General features: G+C 42.9%; 2 protein-coding genes across 4 annotated transcripts in view; one reads left to right on the top strand and one right to left on the bottom strand.

The window, feature by feature from the left end:
- NMRK1 (nicotinamide riboside kinase 1) overlaps positions 1-13728 on the bottom strand; it is a 31308-nt gene extending 17580 nt beyond the window's left edge. Inside the window, exons 1-3 of one of the 3 annotated variants that reach the window (XM_066367969.1) lie at positions 13499-13728; positions 12843-12970; positions 598-648 (exon numbers count right to left, since the gene is read on the bottom strand). In XM_066367969.1, the coding sequence (XP_066224066.1) occupies positions 598-648; positions 12843-12859 (68 nt within the window). In that variant the 5' untranslated portion in view covers positions 12860-12970; positions 13499-13728. The remainder of the gene's footprint in view (positions 1-597; positions 649-12842; positions 12971-13498) is intronic. The other 2 variants (XM_066367970.1, XM_066367972.1) reach the window with 2 other exon arrangements.
- OSTF1 (osteoclast stimulating factor 1) overlaps positions 13387-21703 on the top strand; it is a 59597-nt gene continuing 51280 nt past the window's right edge. The window contains exons 1-2 of the mRNA XM_066362939.1: positions 13387-13548; positions 13652-14135. Coding sequence (XP_066219036.1) covers positions 13387-13548; positions 13652-14135 — 646 coding nt within the window. The remainder of the gene's footprint in view (positions 13549-13651; positions 14136-21703) is intronic.

Here is a 21703-nt window from a genome sequence, read left to right as displayed (position 1 = left end):
AGTGCAAGGATAAAACTGCCTGTGGTTATTGTGATTTTGTTTCAATGCACAGTATAGAAAAATGGAGGAGTGGCTTATTACAATCCCACCTATCATAAATTTACTTCTCTGTGGTGTCTCTTTTTCCTTTAATCTTTTTCCACCTTAGGGCTAGGTGGGCGGTCCATTTTAGGTTTATCACACTAGTCGGGTGAGGTGGTTCCATATTCCAATATCCAAAGCTGAGCATAAGAGAAAAGAAATGATAGATTTTCTCCAGTGTTACACTGGGGAAGCAGCCATATGGGGAATGAAACCATCCCGACCCAAAGTAGCATCTGATCAGGCCTTGCCTCTGGTATCAGATCCAAAAAATAGATGATAAAGTAGGCATACTTCGCTTATCGACTGTATTGTTTTTCTGTTTATAAGAAAACTCTCCCGTCTCTCACTGGCATTTATGTAGCCGGTGCTGCACTGTTTTACATTCGATAGTGGCCTGCTTTCTCCAGGACTCAGGAATCCTCACTGCCTCTCCTTCCCCCACCACATCCACATTAAAACACCCTTTGGACATCCTCAATGTCTTGACCAGCTGTTTGTAGCAACATTACTTACCCACCAATTCCAATGACAAATGTTTTCATAATTAGCTTTGAAAATGTCTTCCTAAAAAAAAAAAAAAAGCAAATGCTTATCACTTAGATGTCTGAAGAGGCAAAGGAAAGAGTGTAAATTAGGAGGACCAGCAGGGGGAGAAAGATGGCTACCTCACCCCTGGATTAACCACATTCTGTGGAAGAGCTTCACACTGTACAGGCATACCTCAGAGATATCGTGGGTTTAGTTCCAGACCACCCTGCAATAAAGGGAATCATAATCTTTTTGCTGGTGGAGGGTCTGGCCTTCACTTTGTAAAAAAAGTGCAACATCTGTAAAGTGCAATAAAACGAGGTATGCTTCTGCTGGCTTCTCTCTGCCATACTCCCCTGCTAAGTGCCAACAGATGGCGCATGCTCAGGGCCTGTATGCCCAAGTCAAGTGAACTGAAAGGACCTTGGAGACAAAACATCTACCTTCAAGGTCTGTTCTCAAGGCTCTGGAAGAGTTGCTAGGCCGCAGAGCACACTACAGTTTCATACGCTTCTTAGCCAGGTCACCTTTTACTTGCATGATTCAGTCACTTGGAGATGACTCATTGCCCCCATGGAGGGGCCAGCAGAGCCTCTCCCCCCAGACCCCCTTCTGAGATGGGGATAAAGGTACTGTTGGCCAAAGGCAAAAGGAATTTAATGCCCTTTAAGGGCACTATTTCCTCACTGAAAAGACTAGGTCTAGGGCCAGGGTAGACACATTTTCCTAGAAATGGGATAGACTGTAAAAAGTAGAGGCTCTCTGGGCTAAGAGGCAAAATCCAGGTTATTATGCAGGAATTTCTACAAGAGAGAAAAAAAAATTTCCACAATTTTTTTTATGAAAGTCAAAACATCATAATAATTGAGTACAATTATTTTTGGTAATTCATGTCTACTAATGAGAAGGATGGTTTTCTTTTTTTGTTTGTTTGTTTGGATAACACTTCCCTTACTGGATTTGAAAGTTTGTGCTACCAATCAGGAAATTGACAGCCAGTGTTCAAGCAGAGGTCCAGTTTTTAGCCACAGGTCATTGTCTGTTGACCCCTGGTCTCAGAGGTGGAGGGCAGTTTCACACATGGTCATCTAAGATTCACCATAGCGTTCCCTTCCAATGGGCCATTTTCACCTTTTTAAGTGAAAAATTGAAGTTTGCTGGAGGGACTTTAGAAAACTGCTCATTATTCCTGATTGCTTTGGTTGGGTCATCAGGCACCTAAGTTGTGCTGTCCAGGGTGAGTGGCTTCTGGATGGAGGTTCCCAGCTACCCTGCCAATGCCTGTCTCTGACCCGTGTCTAGCCTTCCCCTGGGAAGAGGGGGTGAGAGAAGAACCTGGTGGAGAGAGGGCTGTTGTTTCTTGGCATCATCTCAGTTTATTCAGAATATTCCAAATTAAGAGCAATTGCCCAAGATTCAGTTCTACTTTCATTAACAAGCTGATGTGAGACAAGAATTCAACAATGTGCTAAAAATAAAATAGCAGAAAAGTTGAACATCTGAGTTTCACCAGGAGTTGCATTATTGAGTATTTATTACACCCAAATTGACAAAGAGTATCAAGGGAACAATTGCATACAATGAGTACTGTAAATTTTTATGCTATAATTGTCAATGTAGGAAACGTCCAAACCTGTAGAGACTTTTTATGAGTTTATTTGAGCATTTGGGCCAAACTGACAACAATTGCTGGCAAACAAGATCTGAATGGATTGAGATAATGCTCTGGAAGATGGCAGTTTTGAAGCTTATTTATACATTAACTTTATTTTTACGCATTAGAATCAAAGGAGGATTAATAACGTTTAACCAGACTTTTCAAGAAAAAGAGAGAGAAAATCCAAATAAATGAAATAAAAAATGAAAGAGAAATAACAACTGACACCACAGATATATGAATGATTATAAGAAACTATTACACACAACTCTATGCCAACAAATTGGATAATCTGGAAGAAATTGATAAATTCCAAGAAACATACAATCTAAGAAGCTGAATGAAGAAAAAACTAAAAATCTGAACAGACTGATTATAACTAGGGAAATTAGAGCAGTAATCATGAAATTGCCAAGAGACAAAAGTTCTGGGCTGTGGCTTTACAGATAAATTTTACCAAAAATTGAATGAAGAACTAACACTTATCTTTCTCAAACCATTCCAAAAAATTCAAGATATGGAAATACTCCTAAGCTTATTTTACAAGGCCAACAGTATCCTAATTCTAAAACCAGATAAAGATACTAAAAAGAAAGAAAATTATAGGCCAAAACCTCTAATAAACATAGATGCAAGAATCTTCAACAAAATATTAGCAAACTAAATCAAACAATGCATTTAAAAAAATCATACACATGCCTGACCTGTGGTGGCGCAGTGGATAAAGTGTCAACCTGGAAACACTGAGGTTGCCGGTTCAAAACCCTGGGCTTGCCTGGTCAAGGCACATATGGGAGTTGATGCTTCCTGCTCCTCCCCCCTTCCCTCTTTCTCTCTCCCCTCTCTATAATGAATAAATAAAGTCTTTAAAAAAATAAAAATAAAATAAAAAATAAAAAATCATACACAATAAGCAAGTAGGATTTATTCTTGGAATGCAAATCTGGTCCAATATCTGCAAATCATTTAAGGTGATACACCATATAAACAAAATGAAGGATTACAATCATATGATTGTAGCAATAGATATAGAAAAGACATCTGACAAAATCCAGCACTCATTCATGATAAAAACTCAGTTAAGTTGGGAATGGAGGGAACAAATCTCAACATAATAAAGGCCAAATATGACATACCCACAGCTCACATCATACGCAGCAGGAAAAAACTAAAAGCATTTCCCTAATTATCAAAAACAAGATGGAGATGTCCACTGTCACCACTCTTATTCAACATAGTACTGGAAGTCTTAGCCACAACAATCAGACAAGAAGAAAAAATAAAAGCCATCCACATTGTAAAGAAGTAAAACTCTTATTATTTGCAGATAATATATGACACTGCATGCAGATAACCCTAAAGATTCTACCAGAAAACTACTAGAAGTGATAAATGAATTCAGCAAAGTACCAGATACAAAATTAATATTCAGAAATCAGTTGCAGTTTTATACACCAATAATGAATTTTCAGAAAGGGAAACCTGGAAAATAATCCTGTTTACAATGCCGCAAGAAAAAAGTTATACACCTGAAACCTATATAATTTTATTAACCAATGTTATCCCAATAAATTTAATTTTTAAAAATATAGAAAATTTAAAAATAAAAAGTTAAAATAATTAATTAAAAATACCTGTACTCGAAAATTATAAGACAATGACAAAAAATTGAAGAAGATACCAATAAATGGAAACATGTATCATGCTCACAAACACGAAGCCTAAAGATCATTAACATTTTAATACTACCAAAGTTATCTACATGTTCAACACAATTCCTATCAAAATACTAATGGTGTATTTCACAGAACTAAAATATTTAATCCACAAATTTACATGGAATCACAAAAGACCCCAAACAGCCTCAGGTATCACACTACCTGATATCAAACTATACTACAAGGCTATAGTAATCAAAACAGCTTGGTACTATCATAAAATCAGACATATAGCTCAATGGAACAAAATAGAAGGCCTAGAAATAAACCCATGTCTATATGGTCAATTAAAATTTGATAAAGAAAGCAAGAACATACAATGGGGTAAAGACCTTGTATGTGATAAATGGTTTGAGAAAATTAGATACATGCAAAACAAAGAAGACAACCTTCTTATACCGTACACAAGAGTAAACTCAAAATGGATTCAAGTCTTCATTTTATGACTTGAAACCATAAATTCCTAGAAGATAACGTAGACGGTAAAATCTCGAACATTTGTCTTAGTAATATTTTTTTCCTGATACATGTTTCACTGCGTGGTGTAGTGAGCTGACTGCCCTTGCCAGGAAGTGAAGTCACTGCTCTTGTCTGGGAAGCCACTCAGGGTAGGGGACCCAGGCAGTGACTGCACTTCCTGACCATGGAACACAGCCCTGGTAACCAGGCAGCCACATTCTAACACAGCCTCTACTCAGCTCACTTGGCTAGAGACATTTGAACTCACAGAATGTTCTCCTGTTGTATGCCAATGCCCAGAGGCTGTGGCCCCCAAAATGCCAGCCATGATGGTATGTTCCCGTGGACTCAGCCCAGACGTCTGTGGCTCTTTACACGGGGGGATCCAAAGGTAACACCTGGTTGGTCAGGGTGGTTTTGTTGAGGCCACGCCACCACTCTGATCCTACCTGAGCAGCCCTATGTCCCCTGTGTGTGTGTAAGAGGGGTTCACCTAAGGAAGGCCTGCCAGGAGCAGGAACATGCTGAGCAGGCATCAGAAGCCTGGCGGGCCTGTCATGTTCACCCCTAGGTCAAGGCTGGCTGGGTGGACACGGAGTGCAAGGGGCACCCTCTGCCCGAGGTTCACCCGAGCACTGGAGGTGTATCTCACTTCCCCTGGGTGGAGGTCTGCCAACACAGGGCTGACCCTGATCCAGGAGCAGAAGGTCCGGTGGGCAGAAGTGGGAACAATGAGGGCCAGTCAGGGCTTGATGTCTTCTGACCTGCTGCTGCTCACTGTCATTGCAGAGCTCAACCAAGGACACTGAGGAGCAGCAGCTGGATGAGGAGACCCCTCAACCCCATCTCCACCAGTGAAGGGTAATTGTGCCACACCACCAGAAGCACAGCAGGCCTGAAGTGAGTGTGGCCACCTGGGAGCCTGGGGAAGCAGGGCCCGTGGAACCAGGGCCTGTGGATGGCCGAAGCTGCCCAGGCTCTACAGGCCTCCTCCCATGACACCGCCCAAGCTTCATGGGCAGCTAATGATTTCTGACTCCAACCTGGGGCACTAGGCCCATGCTAAACCAATTGGGCAGGTGGACCTGGAGCCCAAGTAGGCAGAGCCCAAGGGTGAGAAGGTGAGGGAGGTGGCGGTGCATGGGGGCTGGAGGTACATGGAAGATTATTGGAGAGGGTTGGTGCCAGACGCACAGGGGTCACCCCCAGAGGCCAGGAGCAAAGACCAGCCTCAGACCACCTATTTGCTGAACTGCCAGCAGGGAGGACGTCCTGTGTGGGTCCTGGGCTGCAGCTGTGTTCTAACTTTGGGGGGAACATTGAAATGCAGGCACATAGGTGATCGATCTTTTCTCCTCTTGTAACTCTAGCAGCAGCCGCCCAGGAGGCAGAGCCATTGCTGCTACACCTGTGGGACATCCCATGGAGCCGGCTGCACGGGCAGACCTGGAGGCAGACGCGGACTGGGAGCAGTGCCCAACACCAGCGGTTGTGCCCCCTCCAGCAGCCACGCCAGCTGCAGCGCTGGAGCCGGCCAGCACAGCATCTCCTAAGCCACCTGAGGCCCTGCCACCCCTGCCTGAGGCAGCCTCTCCCAACATGCCTTGGGTCCTGCAGAAGGGAGGAGCTGCCTCTGGAAAATGCACCAGGGCCAGCTCTAGAGCCACCTCTAGAGCTCAGTCGTCCAGCCATGAGAAGAATCTTTATACGCCTCCTCTTTGACTTTTTTCTTACTTTCTACAGTTGGTATGTTTTTCTTCTCTATGGCGTGATTCAGTATTTTATTTTCTTTATTTGGGATTATGGGGGTTTCTTTCTTTTTTTTTTAATTTTTTTTTTTTTTTTTTTTTTTTTTTTTTACAGAGACAGAGAGTCAGAGAGAGGAATAGACAGGGACAGACAGACAGGAACGGAGAGATGAGAAGCATCAATCATTACTTTTTCATTGCACGTTGTGACACCTTAGTTGTTCATTGATTGCTTTCTCATATGTGCCTTGACCGTGGGGCTACAGCAGACCGAGTAACCCCTTGCTTGAGCCAGTGACCTTGGGTCCAAGCTTGTGAGCTTTGCTCAAACCAGATGAGCCCACGCTCAAGCTGGTGACCTCGGGGTCTCGAACCTGGGTCCTCCGTGTCCCAGTCCGACGCTCTATCCACTACGCCACCGCCTGGTCAGACTGTTTCTTTTTTTTTATCCTTTGTTTTTTCATGGCATGATTAAGTATCTTAAGTAATAAAAAATGTTATTGTTTATATTTTAAATTGTGCCATTCCTGAGCATGAAGTACATTCACGATGCGTGCGAGCATGGCCACTGTCTAGTTGCAGAATGTTCCTTCACCCCCAATAAGAGACCCTGCACCAAAAGTCCTCACCCCACTCCTCCTGCCCCTGGCAAACCCTGATCCTTTGTCTGTCTATGCTCCTTTACCTATTCTGGTCATTTCCCAGCAATGGATTAGAGATCAGATGTAAAAAAAAAAAAAAGCCCTTTTGTTAAGTGTGAAGTGTGTGCTTCATCTCGGGGTAGAGACCACTGTGTAATGTGTGACCCCACAGTCAGAAGACAGTCAGGTAACAGCTGGCTCTTCTTGTGCCCAAAACAAAAAAAAAGAGAAAAATGCAGAAATTTGAAAATACAAACCACACGCTGGACAACATTTCTCACGCAACAAGACCAGAGAAAGGTTAACATCTCTGTAGTGAAGAAAACTTTCTAAGTTGGTGTTTTCTAAAGGGACAGAGGGCAAACACGTGCACTTGAGAGATGCACATTAGAGATGCCTAACGGCCCCGATGGGGACACACACGCAATGTAAACACTGGGGAGACAGCACTGTCACTAACAGACTGGATGGCCTCTGGTCTGATGGCGACCAGCCCTGGGGACAAAGTGAGGAAGGAGAGGCCCCTGCACCTCCCTGTGAAAGCCTCCCCCCACACCGAAAGAACAGTGTGCAGCACCTGTCAAACTTCCACAGGTGCTCACCTTCACCTGGCAGTGCTCATCCTAGGAGGTTACCTCGCAGAAATTCTTGCTCTATTTATCAAAATGTACTTTCGAGACTGCCCTTCAGCGCTCTGATGAAACAGCCAGAAATTAGGAAAAATACTTATGGCCATGGAGAGAGAATGGGACCAAGCAATCCTGGTCCACATGAACGAGGGAAGCTGAACAGCTGCAGAAGTGGGTGTGGGGGGGTCCCTACATGCTGACAGATAAAGACCTCAGGGGTCCTCTTACATGAGACACATGAACCAACTGTCTGCATCCAGGATCCCACCTGTTAGACCACATACGTATGATTTTAACAGGAAAACATGCATATGTGAAAATCAGTCTGAGTGTAACAGACACGGGCAAGACAATGAGACCGGCGAACCCTGTGAGATATCCACCAAGCCTGTCATGATGGTCACCTGTGGAGTGAGGCTTGTAAATCTCTTATCTTTTCTTTGAGGTGATGCCCAAATTTTTATAATGCATGCATAACTTTGATAGTTCTAAAAATGTTAAAATCATATGTTCAATGTTATCCATTATCACTTATCTATGGAGTAAAGTACATTATTTAATTTTTATTGTAAGAGATTAATGACAAGGAAAATTAAATATTTATTATAGTACAATAATGAATTCTAAAGGAATTCAGAATCAAGAAAGAATTCTAAAGGAATTCAGAATTAAGAAAAGTACCAAGTCCTTCCAGGGAGGAGAGCCCTGACATGGGGTGCCCACCGTTCCAGCCCTTTCCCTGTGTGTCAGCATGTGCACGTGTGTGTCCCTGTGTTCTCACACCCATGTGTCTATGTGTGTGTGTTTCCACACCTGTGGGTTTCAGGTGGGGAGGGTTTCCAGATGTGTACCCGTCCAGAACCACATTTCCCTAGGGGTGGACTCTGCCAGTTAGTTCTCTTCCTCCTTGGCATTTTCTGTGTCCCCACTTCAGAATTTCCCAAGGCTCTACTGTGGAACATGAGCTGTTTCCAATTTTTCACTCCTATCTTCATGCGGAAGGGCAAGTCTGCATCCATAAATCTTTATTTATCTAGAACAGGTCTCTCAAACTGGAGATTCTTGGTCTAATGTAAAAATAATTTTAAGGCGTTGGATACCTTTCCCTACATCCAAGGTCCCCTGTCCCTTTGAGCCTTGTTTGGGAAAGGAGGGGTGCTGAGACTGGGGGGGTGAGACCTCAGGGAGGGAGGGAAGAGGAGAGGCCAGGAAGGAGGGGAGGGGAGGGGCAGGGAGTAGAGGAGATGAAGGTACCTGGGAATGACAGGTCCCCTCTGTTCTGCCTCTGCCCGACACAATGTCTCACACAGCTGCCCCTGCCCTTAGCCCGCACCAACCCCACTCTGCTCCAATAACTCTACTGGGAGGGACAGTTTGGCCCTGCCTTCCTGGACACAGGAGGGAGCAGCCCTGCGCATTCTGGCTTGCTCCCTGTCTCTCCAAGTGCAGAGCCCGTTCCTCTCAGTCAGGAGAGCAGGTCTACAGAGGGTGCTCTATGTAGGTGAATTCTCAGTGGCAACAGCAGAACCCGCTTGAGGTTGTATGAGCAGAAGGGACCTTGCAAGAGGCTTCATGGAAGGTGCCATAAGGTGCTGTAGAACAGCAAACAAAGCCCCAAGCGAGTGGAAGAAAGGAAACGATAAAGATCAGAGCAGAATTAAACAAAATAGAGTCTATTAAGTACACACACAAAATACCAATGAACAGGATTAATACATGAAATCCATTGGTTTTTAGGGAGGCAGGAGAAAGCGAAGTGGGGAAATCTCTAGGATTGGATCAAGAGTAAAACACAGACACCTCTTTTACACTGGTGGGTCCAGGACAGTGAACAATTAACATCACAGCCCACAGTGATGGCATTTAGGAAACAAGCAATGAGGGGTCCTTGGCCTTGTGCCCTGATGCAAGGTGGTATTCAGAGGGGTCTGGGAAAAGGGGATTACTCTGACATTCCAAGGGTTTGTTATTTTAGATGCAAAAGGACAACAGACAGGCTTCCTTACAGTAAAGACTGACCTTTGCCAAGGAAGCTGCAGGCCTAGGATGTGACTACCTGCCATGACTAGCTTTTAGTTAGGAATATTTACATTCTTACCATGATTATATGGTTATTTTTAGTTTCTGAGTCTGTGAGGCCCACCCTGCAGGCCTTCCCTGAGCTTGTCAGGTTTAGGATGTGGCCCCTTTTTATCCACATAGTTTTTCTGCTTTTGATTTTAATTTTACCTTATTCTTCTTTTTAATATGTTAGTGCAAGGTTGGTAACTACTCTTTTTTGGGGGAAGAAAAAGGCTGCCCTTTATCGTGAGATGGTGCCTTTTAAATTTTTTTGGTGATAAATGTCTTTTCTCTTATGCAGTAAGTAGTAGATTGATGTCCTTACTTGGCAAAAGAAATAATAAATAAATAAAACTTTGTCATTCCTTGCTCCCACTTTACTTAATTTTAGATGGTTTGTCAGAACATTAAACTCTCAAGCCTAGAGAAGTATTGCCTTGGAGTTTACTTAGTCTACCCCTTCATTTTGCAGAAGTTGAAACTGACCCAGAAAATGGAGTGACTTGCCAAGGTCACACAGCGAGTAAGTTTTCGGAAAGCAAGAAACAAAACTAGACCAAAGAAGTTAACTTCTTTCCTCTTTCCAAGCTGCTAAAAAGCACTTTCTTACCAAGAGCAAAGAAAAGATGGTGTTCAGTAGATGAGTGGATAAAAAAGCTGTGGTACAATGGAATACTACTTGGCCTTAAAAAGAAGGAAGTTTTACCTTTTACAACAGCATAGATGGACCTGGAGAACATTATGCTAAGTGAAATAAGACAGTCAGAGAAAGATAATTATCATATGAATTCACTTATATGTGGAGTCCAATGAACAAAATAAACAAGCAAAATAGAAATAGACTCACCTGAGTGGTGGTGGCACAGTGGATAGTGTGTGTTGACCTGGGACACTGAGGTCCCAGGTCTGAAACCTTAAAGTCACTGGCTTGAGCGCAGGTTCACCAGTTTTAGCACAGGGTTGCAGGCTTGAGCGTGGGATCATCGACATGATCCCATGGTTGCTGGCTTGAGCAAGGGGTCACTGGCTTGGCTGGGGCCCCCTGATCAAGGCACATATGAAAAGTAATCAATGAACAACTAAAGTGCCGCATCTACGAGTTGATGCTTCTCATCTCTCTCCCTGTCTCTCTTTCATTAAAAAAGAAAAGAAAAAAGAAAATAGATTTGTAAATATAGAAAATGGACTGATAGCTATTAGAGGGGAGGGGGATTAAGGGGCTGGGTGAAAAAGGTGAGGAGATCAAGCAAAAAAAAAAAAAAAAACAGAACTAAAAGAAAACTCATAGACACAGACAGCAATATGCGATTTAGACAGAAAGGAAGGTGGGGGAAGGTAGAGGAGGATGGCCGGGTGATAAATGGTGATGGAAGGATACCTGACTTTGAGTGGTGAACACACAATACAACATGCGGATGGTATATTATAGAATTGTATACCCGAAACCTATATAATTTTATTAAGCAATGTCACCTCAATAAATTCAATAAAGATAAAAAGAAAGAATGGTGCACATGCGCTGGCTTGTGAGGTTCTCATGTATAATAAATGCCCTTTTTATTGATGTATTATTGATGGGTGTATATTTGCTGTGCACACTGAATGGCAAGGATTACTGGTCCCCAGTTCTTCTTGCCACATCTGTGCACACACACTAAGGTATTGTATCAATTATACAGCATGTGAATAACAAGTGAATGTGGAAATAGGTTCCCAGAAATAGGTTTGAAGGGATTATCATGTGGAAACTCTAGCAATTCAGAAACTAGGAGTGAGGGAGCGTCAAAAACCTAATATTATAAAATCTCTCAGGTTCAGGAGGGAACTCCCTCTGTCAAATGCAAGTTTTTACCAAAACAGGAACTCTTAGTTTTATACCAGCAGTCTTAGCCTATTATAAGACAGTGTTTGGATAACTGTTGGGTACTGTCCATTAGCAATGAACAGGTGACAATGTGCTGGTAAGGGTGGGGAACTGGAAGAAGTAGAAGCAAGACCTGTGTCTGGGGTGAGTAGCTGGGGTGGGAGAGGGTGTAGAAATCCCTGAAGCCATTTAATTTCATTAACACTGTTGGGTGCACAGGGAAGCTTCAGGTGAATTCTAAGTTCAAGCCTGGCACCTGTTCACCTCAACACCATGTTCTGCTATTTCACTGCCAGTTGTCCTCCTTAAGAACTACTTTAAAACCACACTTAAAAAGCTTTCAATCAGGAGTTACCCATCACTAAATATCTATACGTAGCAGCAGGCTCCATGGAACAAACACAAATTTGATCAACTACATACTATTTATCACTGCAATGTCTCCAGAGAGACAGACAACCTTTTGGACTTTCCAGCCTCATCAATCCAGGGCATCCAATTACTAGGAATATAAATCAACACCCAATCTCGTGGATATTTGTATACTTTATTCTCCTAATAAGTGCAAAGCTTTCCTCAACTGCACAGAACACCAAATAAGAGATCCATGAGCAAACCCAAAATAAGTAATTTTAATTATTTTTAATACTTTTTTTAAACCTAAGTAAACTATGTTGTTGAGTCCTTTTTTCATAGCTCATGTTTATTATATTTCATTTATTTCACGACTAAACTTGGTATATTTTAAATTCCAAACTGCAAAATGGTCAGGTGGCATGTGCAGATTCAGCAGATTATAAGCATGAAGCAACTCCCTAATACAAACTGTCTGAAAGAGGGATTCTGTTTTTCCATGAATTGAAAGAGTGGTTTGATATTTCTAAGAGTGAAATGTTTTAAGAACTTCTCTCTCATTTATTTTATTCAATAGGTATTTTGATTAGCTTCTTCCAAGCAGCAGGGAAGACTTTTCCTACTATTGTTTAAACTTTGCTCCCTTTTAGTAAACAAAACTCTCCCAAGGCTAAGGTTTCTAAATATGCAAACCATCCCCCTTTCTCTTGGAATCACTCCATCTTTCACTAACCCCTAGTAGAAACTTTGAAGCTTCATTTTATGTAGACACTCACGTAGAAAGTAAAAAAAAATTTTTTTTTAAATTTACCGATTTTAGAGAGAGGAAGGGAGGGAGGGAAGGGAGGGAGCGAGACTGGGGAGAGAGAGAAAGAGAGCCAGGGAATGGGGGCGGGGAGGGAGAGAGATGATTTGTTGTTCACTTATTTATGCATTCATTGGTTGATTCCAGTATGTGTCCTAACCCGGGAGCCAACGGGCAACCTTGGCATGCTGGGAGGACTCTTTAACCAACTTAGATACCCGGCCAGGGCAGGATTTAAAAATATTCTTTTCAATGTTTTTACCCCCAAACACACAATTGGTTTATAATACTGACTGTTTTTCCGAACTCATGAACGTTGCAGATTCTGTGTGATCCAGCCCTTGCGTTCCTTGTTAGGTTATGGGTGGGCACACTTCTGTTAAGTCTCTGATCGAAAATTCTTCGGACGATGCGGCGGGCAGCTGTTGTCAAGTGAAAGCGGCCACAGACAATAAATAAGCAAACGAGTGTAGCTGTGTTCCAATAAAGCTTTATGAACACAGAAGGGTAAAATTTATATAATTTTCACAAAATATTCTTTTGATATTTTTGTTAGCCATATAAAAATCTAAAAACCATTCTCGGTTAGCAAGCGGTACAATAAAAGGAGGCAGGCGGGCCGCAGAGTCAGCCGACCCCAACGCGAGAGGAATAAAAGACTTCCTGCCGTGAAGATCAGGGCCTGGTCTCGTCCCCGGTGACTTTCCCCACAACCTGTACGATCTCTGGGAGGCGGACTCCTATTTTAAGGGTTATCGCGGGGCGTGAAAGCACTAAGCTGTCACGAGTACACTTGGCAGGCCACGTATCAGCCCTTTCAGGGTTGTTAGGAATCTCTATGGGGCTTGCAAGACGCAGCCAGGGTCGGGCTCCAGCGCGGGAACACGCGGGACACACTCCTGGGCCCCCCGGGAGGCTGCGCGGCGCGGCGGGGTCGGGCAGGTACTCACCGGGCGCCAGTTTTAATCCTCCCAAGCAAAGCGGCAGAGGCGACGGCCCAGCGCGCGCTTGGCACTAACCCGCCGCAACCCCACAGCTCGCTAACTGAGAGGCCCACGGTCCCTTGCCCAGCGCCCCTCTCGGGTCAGAGGCGGTCCAGGTAGAGATCTTCAACCTTGGGATCGGTCCCAGCCCGGCCCGACGCTGCGCCCGGCACAGCCCCCGCTGGGCGGGGTCGGGCTCCCGCGAGCGTGGCTGTGCGCGCGCCCCTGCAGGGTCCGGCCCTTTCTCCTCGGGGGCGCGCGCCGCCCGCGCTCCCGCCGCAGCTGCCAGCGTCGGAACCAATTAGCGCTCGGCAAGGCGGCGGCCACTTCCTCATCGGCCCGGCCGCGCGCTCCGGGCGGCTCCGGCGGCCGCGGGGCGGGGCGGGGACTGTGCGGAGCCGCTCTGCCGCGTCCGCTGGTCCTGCCGCCGAGGGTGGGCGCAGGTCCTTGAAGGCGCAGCACTGCAAACCAGACAAAAAGAAACTTTGGGGCGCCGGGAGTACCGACTGGCGGGGTATTCGGTTGGCTTTTCGTCCGTGGACTTTAGGCTCAGCTGCTCCAGGAAGCGAAATGTCGAAGCCGCCACCCAAACCAGTCAAACCAGGTAAGGGAGGTGCTCTCTGGGTCCCTTGATCGCCTCGGTGCCCTGCGCTTCCTCTGCCACTTGGCACGGCGGACCAGGCACGTACCCGGCCCGGAGCCTCGCTCTTGAGATCCGACCCACCGGGATGAGAGTTGTTATCTTTGTTGCATTCGCTAAAGGGGAGGGACCGCTTTGGGTAGCAAGAGGATTTCGAGGATTTTTAAAACGTTTATTTTTAAAGAGGAGTCGCCCTCGGTTTTGCAACATTGACATTCTCTGCAACTTGAAAGTGGGTGTGATGGCTACGTCCTATTGAAGCTTTCGTGGTATACAGGGCCACCGATCTCCCTTTAAAAAATAAATTAAATAATTGTCTTGAGAAGGTCTTGTAGCCACTTCCTTTTTTTTTTTTTCTTTCAGTGTGTGTCACTGTCAAGTTAGAGTTCTTGACCGGCCAGAGCGAACGGGAAGTGCGCTGCTTGCAGGGAGGGGTGGGTGAGCGAGTGTCCTTTGGGACTTTTGAGAGGAACATCGTTTGGAATTGACCTCGAAATCTTGGGGAAAACATTTAGAAGAAAAAACAAAACTCTGTACTCGGGTTCATGGCGAGAACAATCTAGGCTGCGGCAGAGTAATCTCGGCTATTCCTATTAGGAAGTGTCACTTTATCGTGCAATACAAGTTCTGAGCCTCCGCTTCCCCGGTGAATTTGGCCTGCTAAACTGGAGAGGGCGAGATTAGGAACTTCCTCAAAATCGTTTTCTTGTCAAATAGTCCAGGTTAATTTTTTACTTTATTCTTAGAATATTGTCTGTGATAGGGAGAAAGGAGAATTTAAAAGGAACTGATGTATTCAGCTCAATACTCTATAACAAAATCCTTCCTACCTTCATTTCGTAGGTAATTATGGGAAACATACGGAATGGAAAATAAATAGCTCTGACATGCTGTCAGGTTTTTTCTTTCTTTCTCTTAATCTCATGTAACTTTAGTACAGCACAGGCTGAAATTTATCCACTTACCTTACATTTCAAAGTAACCTTGATTGCAAGGCATAGAGTATCAGCGATTAATTATTTTCTTTATTTTTCTAAAATTTAGTCAAGCACTGCAACTTGCACTCAGTTTTCTTTCTTTGCCCTCAAGCATTGTTAGTTTCAAGTAATTTTACTTGAAAATTATGTACATACTCACATATGTGGAGAGTGATTCACTGAGGAATTAAATTAAATTGGTGGGCTGGGTGTGGAGGAAGTTGCTGGGATTTAGGCTCTGCTGTGAGCAAAGATGGGCTAGAATTGGGCTCTGTTCTTCTTTAGATGTGGAATCTGATGAGGAATTTGCATTTTGAGTGAATGTGTAGGAGGTGGCAACTTTGTAATCTCAGATGGGACCTCAAGTATTCAACAAAGCAGAGTTGTTATTTTTTTATTTTTCAGAGACAGAAAGAGAGAGTCAGAGAGAGGGATAGACAGGGACAGGCTGACAGGAATGGAGAGATGAGAAGCATCAATCATTAGTTTTTTGTTGCGCATTGCGACACCTAAGTTGTTCATTGATTGCTTTCTCATATGTGCCTTGACCATGGGCCTTCAGCAGACCGAGTAACCCCTTGCTGGAGCCAGCAACCTTGGGTCCAAGCTGGTGGGCTTTTGCTCAAACCAGATGAGACCGCGCTCAAGCTGGCAACCTCAGGGTCTTGAACCTGGGTCCTCCGCATCCCAGTTTGACACTCCATCCACTGCGCCACCGCCTGGTCAGGCCAGAGTTGTTATTTGATAGTGAAACAAAGTGCTATATTTTAGAGTGTACTGTTCATGAGGTTTTTCATCCCTCTAGACATTAAGTCAGAGGTCCCCAAACTACGGCCTGCGGGGGCCATTTTTCTGGCCCCTGCCGCACTTCCGGAAGGGGCACCTCTTTCATTGGTGGTCAGTGAGAGGAGCACATTGACCATCTCATTAGCCAAAAGCAGGCCAATAGTTCCCATTGCAATACTGGTCAGTTTGTTGATTTAAATTTACTTGTTCTTTATTTTAAATATATTTTTTCCCATTTTGTTTTTTTACTTTAAAATAAGATATGTGCAGTGTGCATAGGGATTTGTTCATAGTTCTTTTTATAGTCCGGCCCTCCAATGGTCTGAGGGACAGTGAACTGGCCCCCTGTGTAAAAAGTTTGGGGACCCCTGCATTAAGTGATGTCTTTTTGGAGGGACATCAACAGTGATGTATATGTGTGTGCATATGAGTATGTAAATGTGTACTTATGTACACTTATGGTTTAGGGATCATAGTTTTGCCGGTTGGGGATAAACTTCCAGGAACCATTTTTGTTGTCTAATGCCACTGCTGTCTCCTGTTCTGCAAACCAGAATGCAAATGGTTGAAAATGACTGCTGTTTAGAGAGAACTTGGACTCAACACTTATTTATAAATGACATCAAAACTTAAATAAGGTCACCACAGAAATTGGTTTGTACAGTAAGAAATATTACTTGCAATCAGACTTGAAACTTTGTGTGGTCTGACTTAATTGAAAACAGAATTGTCCTGTTACAGTACTGGCCCATATTTACTGTGTGCCAGGCACTGATCTAATCACTTTAAATGTATTAACTCATTTACTTCTTACAACCCTGTGAGGTCAGCACCATTATTGTTTCCATTGCACAGGTGGGGAGTGAAGGCAAGGCACAGAAAGAGTAAGTAACTTGCTCAAAGTCGGTAGCTGGATGAAGAAGAGCAGGAAAGATTAGAACTCAGGTAGTCTGGATCCAGGGTCTGGGTTCTTAAGTGTAATGCTATTCTGCCTTACAGTGCATCATTCATATGAGTGGCCATATGTATTTTAGAGCTTGTGGGCAGGAAGTGGAAAGGAAAGTGCCTCTGGTTCTCTGTCAGACTTTCTTGTCACAAATGCACGTAAAAGTCACCCTCTGGTTGGTAGCAGCAAGAAGAGTGGTGCTGAGCTTTACTCACTTGTCCTGCAAACAGGCTACATAGGTGAAAATGTCTGAAGCCAAGATTGGACTGGGGGATTTAATTATTGGTTTCTTGATTTGTTGATACTCTGCCTCATCCCAAATGAGAGTATAAAAATAAAGAAAGCAGGGTCGTAGAGGGAGGAAAGAGTAATAGGAGGAAACCAGTAGAAAAGTTAGCTTTCAGACACATGTTGTAAGGTCCTACAAAGTTTGCAAAGGAGGGTTGTAGATTTGGCCGTCAGCTTCAAGCAGAGAGGTAGGAGATAAATTACAAGATTCCTAGTATTCACAAAATTAAAATGTATTACTTGCTTTGAGAAGAGCTATTTTAGTGGCACTGAGATGTGAGTGGAAGATCATAGTGGTGGTCCCTATGGCTTTCTGCAAAGCAAGTCTTGGCAGAACAGCATGGCTCACTTCATAGGCAGTGCTAAAAGAAGGGCAGCTGGGCGAAGGAGGACAAAGGACTTAATGGAAGATTTTAGTAGCAAGGAACATTAAACTATAATGTAGGCTCCTGTATCTATTGGTCTGATTAGCAGTTCCCTGGAAGGGAGACCTTTTTGGAAAGGAGGCTGCCCAGACAGGCACTCATCAGCTGCTTGTGGGAAGGCTGTCGCTTATTTTTTCTTTGCACTTCCTTAATTTTCTTCCTGAGGTTATACCAGGGGTCACCTTGTTTGAGATTTTGGACACAATCAAAATTCATTTGCTAAAAGCACTTCTTAATATGTGTAGCTATATTTTAGGACCTGTGTTAGGCACCGGGGTTCCAAGGAGCAATGAAATAAGTTCTCATTCTTGAGGGTCTTGAGTTTAATGAGGGAGATTTATGTATTCACAGATTATTTTTATTTTTTAAGTTTTTTTCATTGACTTGAGAGAGATAGAGAGAGGAAGAAAGAGAAAGAGAGAGAGAAGCACCAACTCGTTTCACATAGTTGTTCCATTTAGTCATGCATTCACTCATTGCTTCTCTTTCGTGCCCTGACCAGTGATCCTACTCCATGACCTGGGAGCTCTGGGTTGATACTTGATCCACTGAGCCACCTAGCCAGGGCCTACAGATTAGTTTTAGATTGTTCCATATATACTGCTGGATGGCTAGTATTGTTCATTTTGTTTCAAAAATCTTGTAGTTAAAAATAAAAGTAATATTTTTATTATAGAAAATTTAGCAAATATAATAGAGAAAAATAATAAATATATAAATAAATTTATAAAAATTATCCCTAGCCTGACCAGGTGGTGGCACAGTAGATAGAGCATTGACCTGGGATGCTAAGGTCCCAGGTTCAAAACCCTAAGGTTGCTGGCTTAAGCACAGGCTCACCTGGCTTGAGTGTGGGCTCACCAGCATAAGCACGGGGGCACTGGCTTGAACATGGGATCATAGACATGACTCCATGGTTGCTGGCTTGAGCAAGAGGTCACTGGTTTGGCTGGAATCCCCTGGTGAAAGCATGAGAAAGCAATCAATGCACAACTAAGGTGCTGCAACTATGAGTGGATGCTTCCCATCTCTCTCCCTTCCTGTCTGTCTGTCCTTTTCTGTGCCTCTCTCTTTCTATCTGTCTTGCTAAAAAAAAGAAAAAATAGTAAAATAAAAATCATCTCTTCTATCACCTGGTGATAACCACTGTGTTTTTCCTTTTTTTTTTCTTCTTCAAATCCATTTCAGTTGAAAAAGAAAACGCAGTTATCCCAAGAACAGTGTCTTAGTTGTTGTTTTAAGTGCCCTTGCTGTTGGTTGGCATTTGTTTCCTTCAGCCTCCGTAGTATTGCCTACCCTCTGCTTGAAAAATCAATTTTGTCGCATTTTAACTTTTCTTCTTTACTGTTTTTTTCCTGTAGGGCCACTTTTGGCCACTCAAGGTCTGTTATCAAAACTCTCCCTTAAATGTGTCATTGTGGTTCTCCGTTTGTTTAAATGTATCACAGTTTTGTGGTTCAGCTCATTCTTTTTTTATTTTTTTATTTTTTTATTTATTCATTTTTAGAGAGGAGAGAGAGAGGGAGAGAAAGAGACAGAGAGGGAGAGAGAGAGGAGGGGGGAGGAGCTGTAAGCATCAACTCCCATATGTGCATTGACCAGGCAAGCCCAGGGTTTCAAACCGGCGACCTCAGCATTTCCAGGTCGACGCTTTAACCACTACGTCACCACAGGTCAGGCCTCAGCTCATTCTTTATGGGACCTTTCTTACCTACTGAACCGGCCCAGCCTCTGTTTTACATACGCACGCACGGCAGTTCTGTTGCTTTCAGCCACCCTCTGAAGCCTTGCAGTTAAGTTAGAGTGAACCTGTCTGGCTTGTCAGAGTGTAGAAAACAACTTAGGTTCTCATAAAGACTTTTTTTTTTTTTTAAAACAGACTTTATTATGAGACTTCATGTATTATGGGCCAAAGGATATTGAATGAGATGTGGACTAGAATCATTGCATTTGGAACAAGTTTGATGACCCTGCACTGTAGTTGGAAGCCTGATGTCTGACCTTGACCAATTATTTTAATGGCTTATTGATTTTGCAGGAAGTAAAGCAGTATAAATATTTCACATATCTTGTGAAAAATCATGGGACTTTGAAGAAGCATATGTCAATGTTTTGGGTTCTTTTGTATACATGGTAAAAACAAACTTCAAAGATGTTACACATAGGCTGCTTATATAACACCTTTGAAAGGAAAAAAGGTCTTCATCTAAAACAATCTGAACTTTTGTGTAATTGTTTTCCCTCTTAATAAATGAATTAGTCAGAGGTGCTCCATTTATAAAGTTTGAGAAACACCTTCAAAATTACAGGATGATGATGATGATGAGAGTTAACATTTATTTGGCCCTAAGTGTTGTGAACTCTGCAAAGAACTTGAAATGCTATATCTCATTTGATTATTTTAACTTGCCTAAAAGGTAGATCCTAATATCCCCATTTTATGGATGAAGTAGGACTTAGTGAGGTTAAGAAAACTACTTGAGATTTCAAAGGTAGGAAGTGGTTGGTTTCACCTAGAAATGGAACACAAGCCTTAACTGATGTCTGCATTTTGCACAGAGAAATTTGTGAGGATTCTGTTAGGTTTGGATAAGCTTTCCTTGGGTGGCCACCTTCACTAATTTATGCAGTGGTATGTTTTGCAATTGCTTTGTATAACTCTCTCTTTCAATAGGTCTGTATTACACTATTTGGTACCTTTTGAGAGTAGAATAATTTTTTGTTTCTTTGTAACTGCATAGCAACTAAACTTTTTATGCATGAGGGATACATAGAAAGTCTTGACACATAATACAGTCTTTGTCTGGAAGAAGGTGAGGGAGACTGGTTGGGTACATCTTGTAACTTCATTATAAAGTAGCAAAAGCTGGAGGCATTGTCTATCAGCACTACTTCTGAAAATAGTGGGGTCCCCTCCCTTTTTTGTTAATATTCCTACTGCTTGACTTCAATGTATCTAGTGACTAGCTCTTCTGCCATGCCTCCTTCAGGGAGCAAAAATCTTTTTCTCTACCAGGTTAAGTTCTATTTCTGGATCCTGTGAATTAAACTGACAATAAACAAACAAGCAAACAAACAAAAAAGACAACAAGCAAACAAACAAACAGATTAGTAGGAGTAAAAGGCATACAAATTTAATTGATGTTTTGAATATGATATGTATAGGGGATCTACAGAAAATCCAAAGAAGTGGTTAGATTTGTAAGCTTATACAACATTTTAACAAAGGGTAATAAAATGTGGAAAAGTGACTAGACAAATAATAAAAGGGTTGGGCTTCTGAGGGGAGTAAATTGTGGGAAGGTAAATATATGGGGAAACTAATGGAAGATAAGAATTATTTTTGTAAGGTTTGTTTATGTAGTCTCATCTGGGTGCCATTTCCACCTGCAGTGGAAGGAAAGGCTAAGGGTTGTTTTCTTCTTGTATAGGGGACATGTTGGGAGGGGTGCCTGCACAAGGGGAATTTCTGCTCTGCTTTTAAGCAGAAACGAGGAGGACAAAGAGTTCTTCCTGTGTCTGCTGCTTTTCAACTGCCTTCAGCTCAAAATAATCCTTATGCCAAAGTGGCATATTTTGGGGTGGCAGATTTTGATCCCCTTTACTTCATACATCATTATATCCATTAAACCATTGCCAAAGTTAGGTCCTCCCTTGCTTAATGCCCAGAAGAAAACAAATTACTTGAGAGAGAGGCACTGAGACACCCTTTCAGTGGGCTGATGTGATCTGTTTAGTTAGGATTCTCTATAAATTCATCAGTCATATCTCAGTAAAGCTGATGGAAAAAGATAATCTATCAAATAAATTAAAGGAGTTTGGGAGGAAACCTTCAGATATCAGTATAAAGAGAGAGCTTCCTGGTTCTTTTGAACAACTACATGGTACTCTATTATATTTATTTAACCAGACCTATATTAAGGAGCATTTACATGGTTTCTACTATTTTGTTATAACAGGGTTATAACAGCCTTGTTGCTTACCAGGTGAGTAAATCCACAGGAGAGTCTTGATTATGGGGTTGTTGTACTGTTCGAAGGCACGTGCCTTGTCATTTTTATAGACATTTCCAAAATTTTCTCCAAAGAGGTTGTACCAGCTGACCTTCCT

Source organism: Saccopteryx leptura, chromosome 2 (assembly GCF_036850995.1).
Source record: "Saccopteryx leptura isolate mSacLep1 chromosome 2, mSacLep1_pri_phased_curated, whole genome shotgun sequence".
Lineage (NCBI taxonomy): Eukaryota > Metazoa > Chordata > Mammalia > Chiroptera > Emballonuridae > Saccopteryx > Saccopteryx leptura.
The sequence above is the reverse complement of the archived record's forward strand: the minus strand, read 5'-3'. Positions and strand labels throughout refer to the sequence as shown.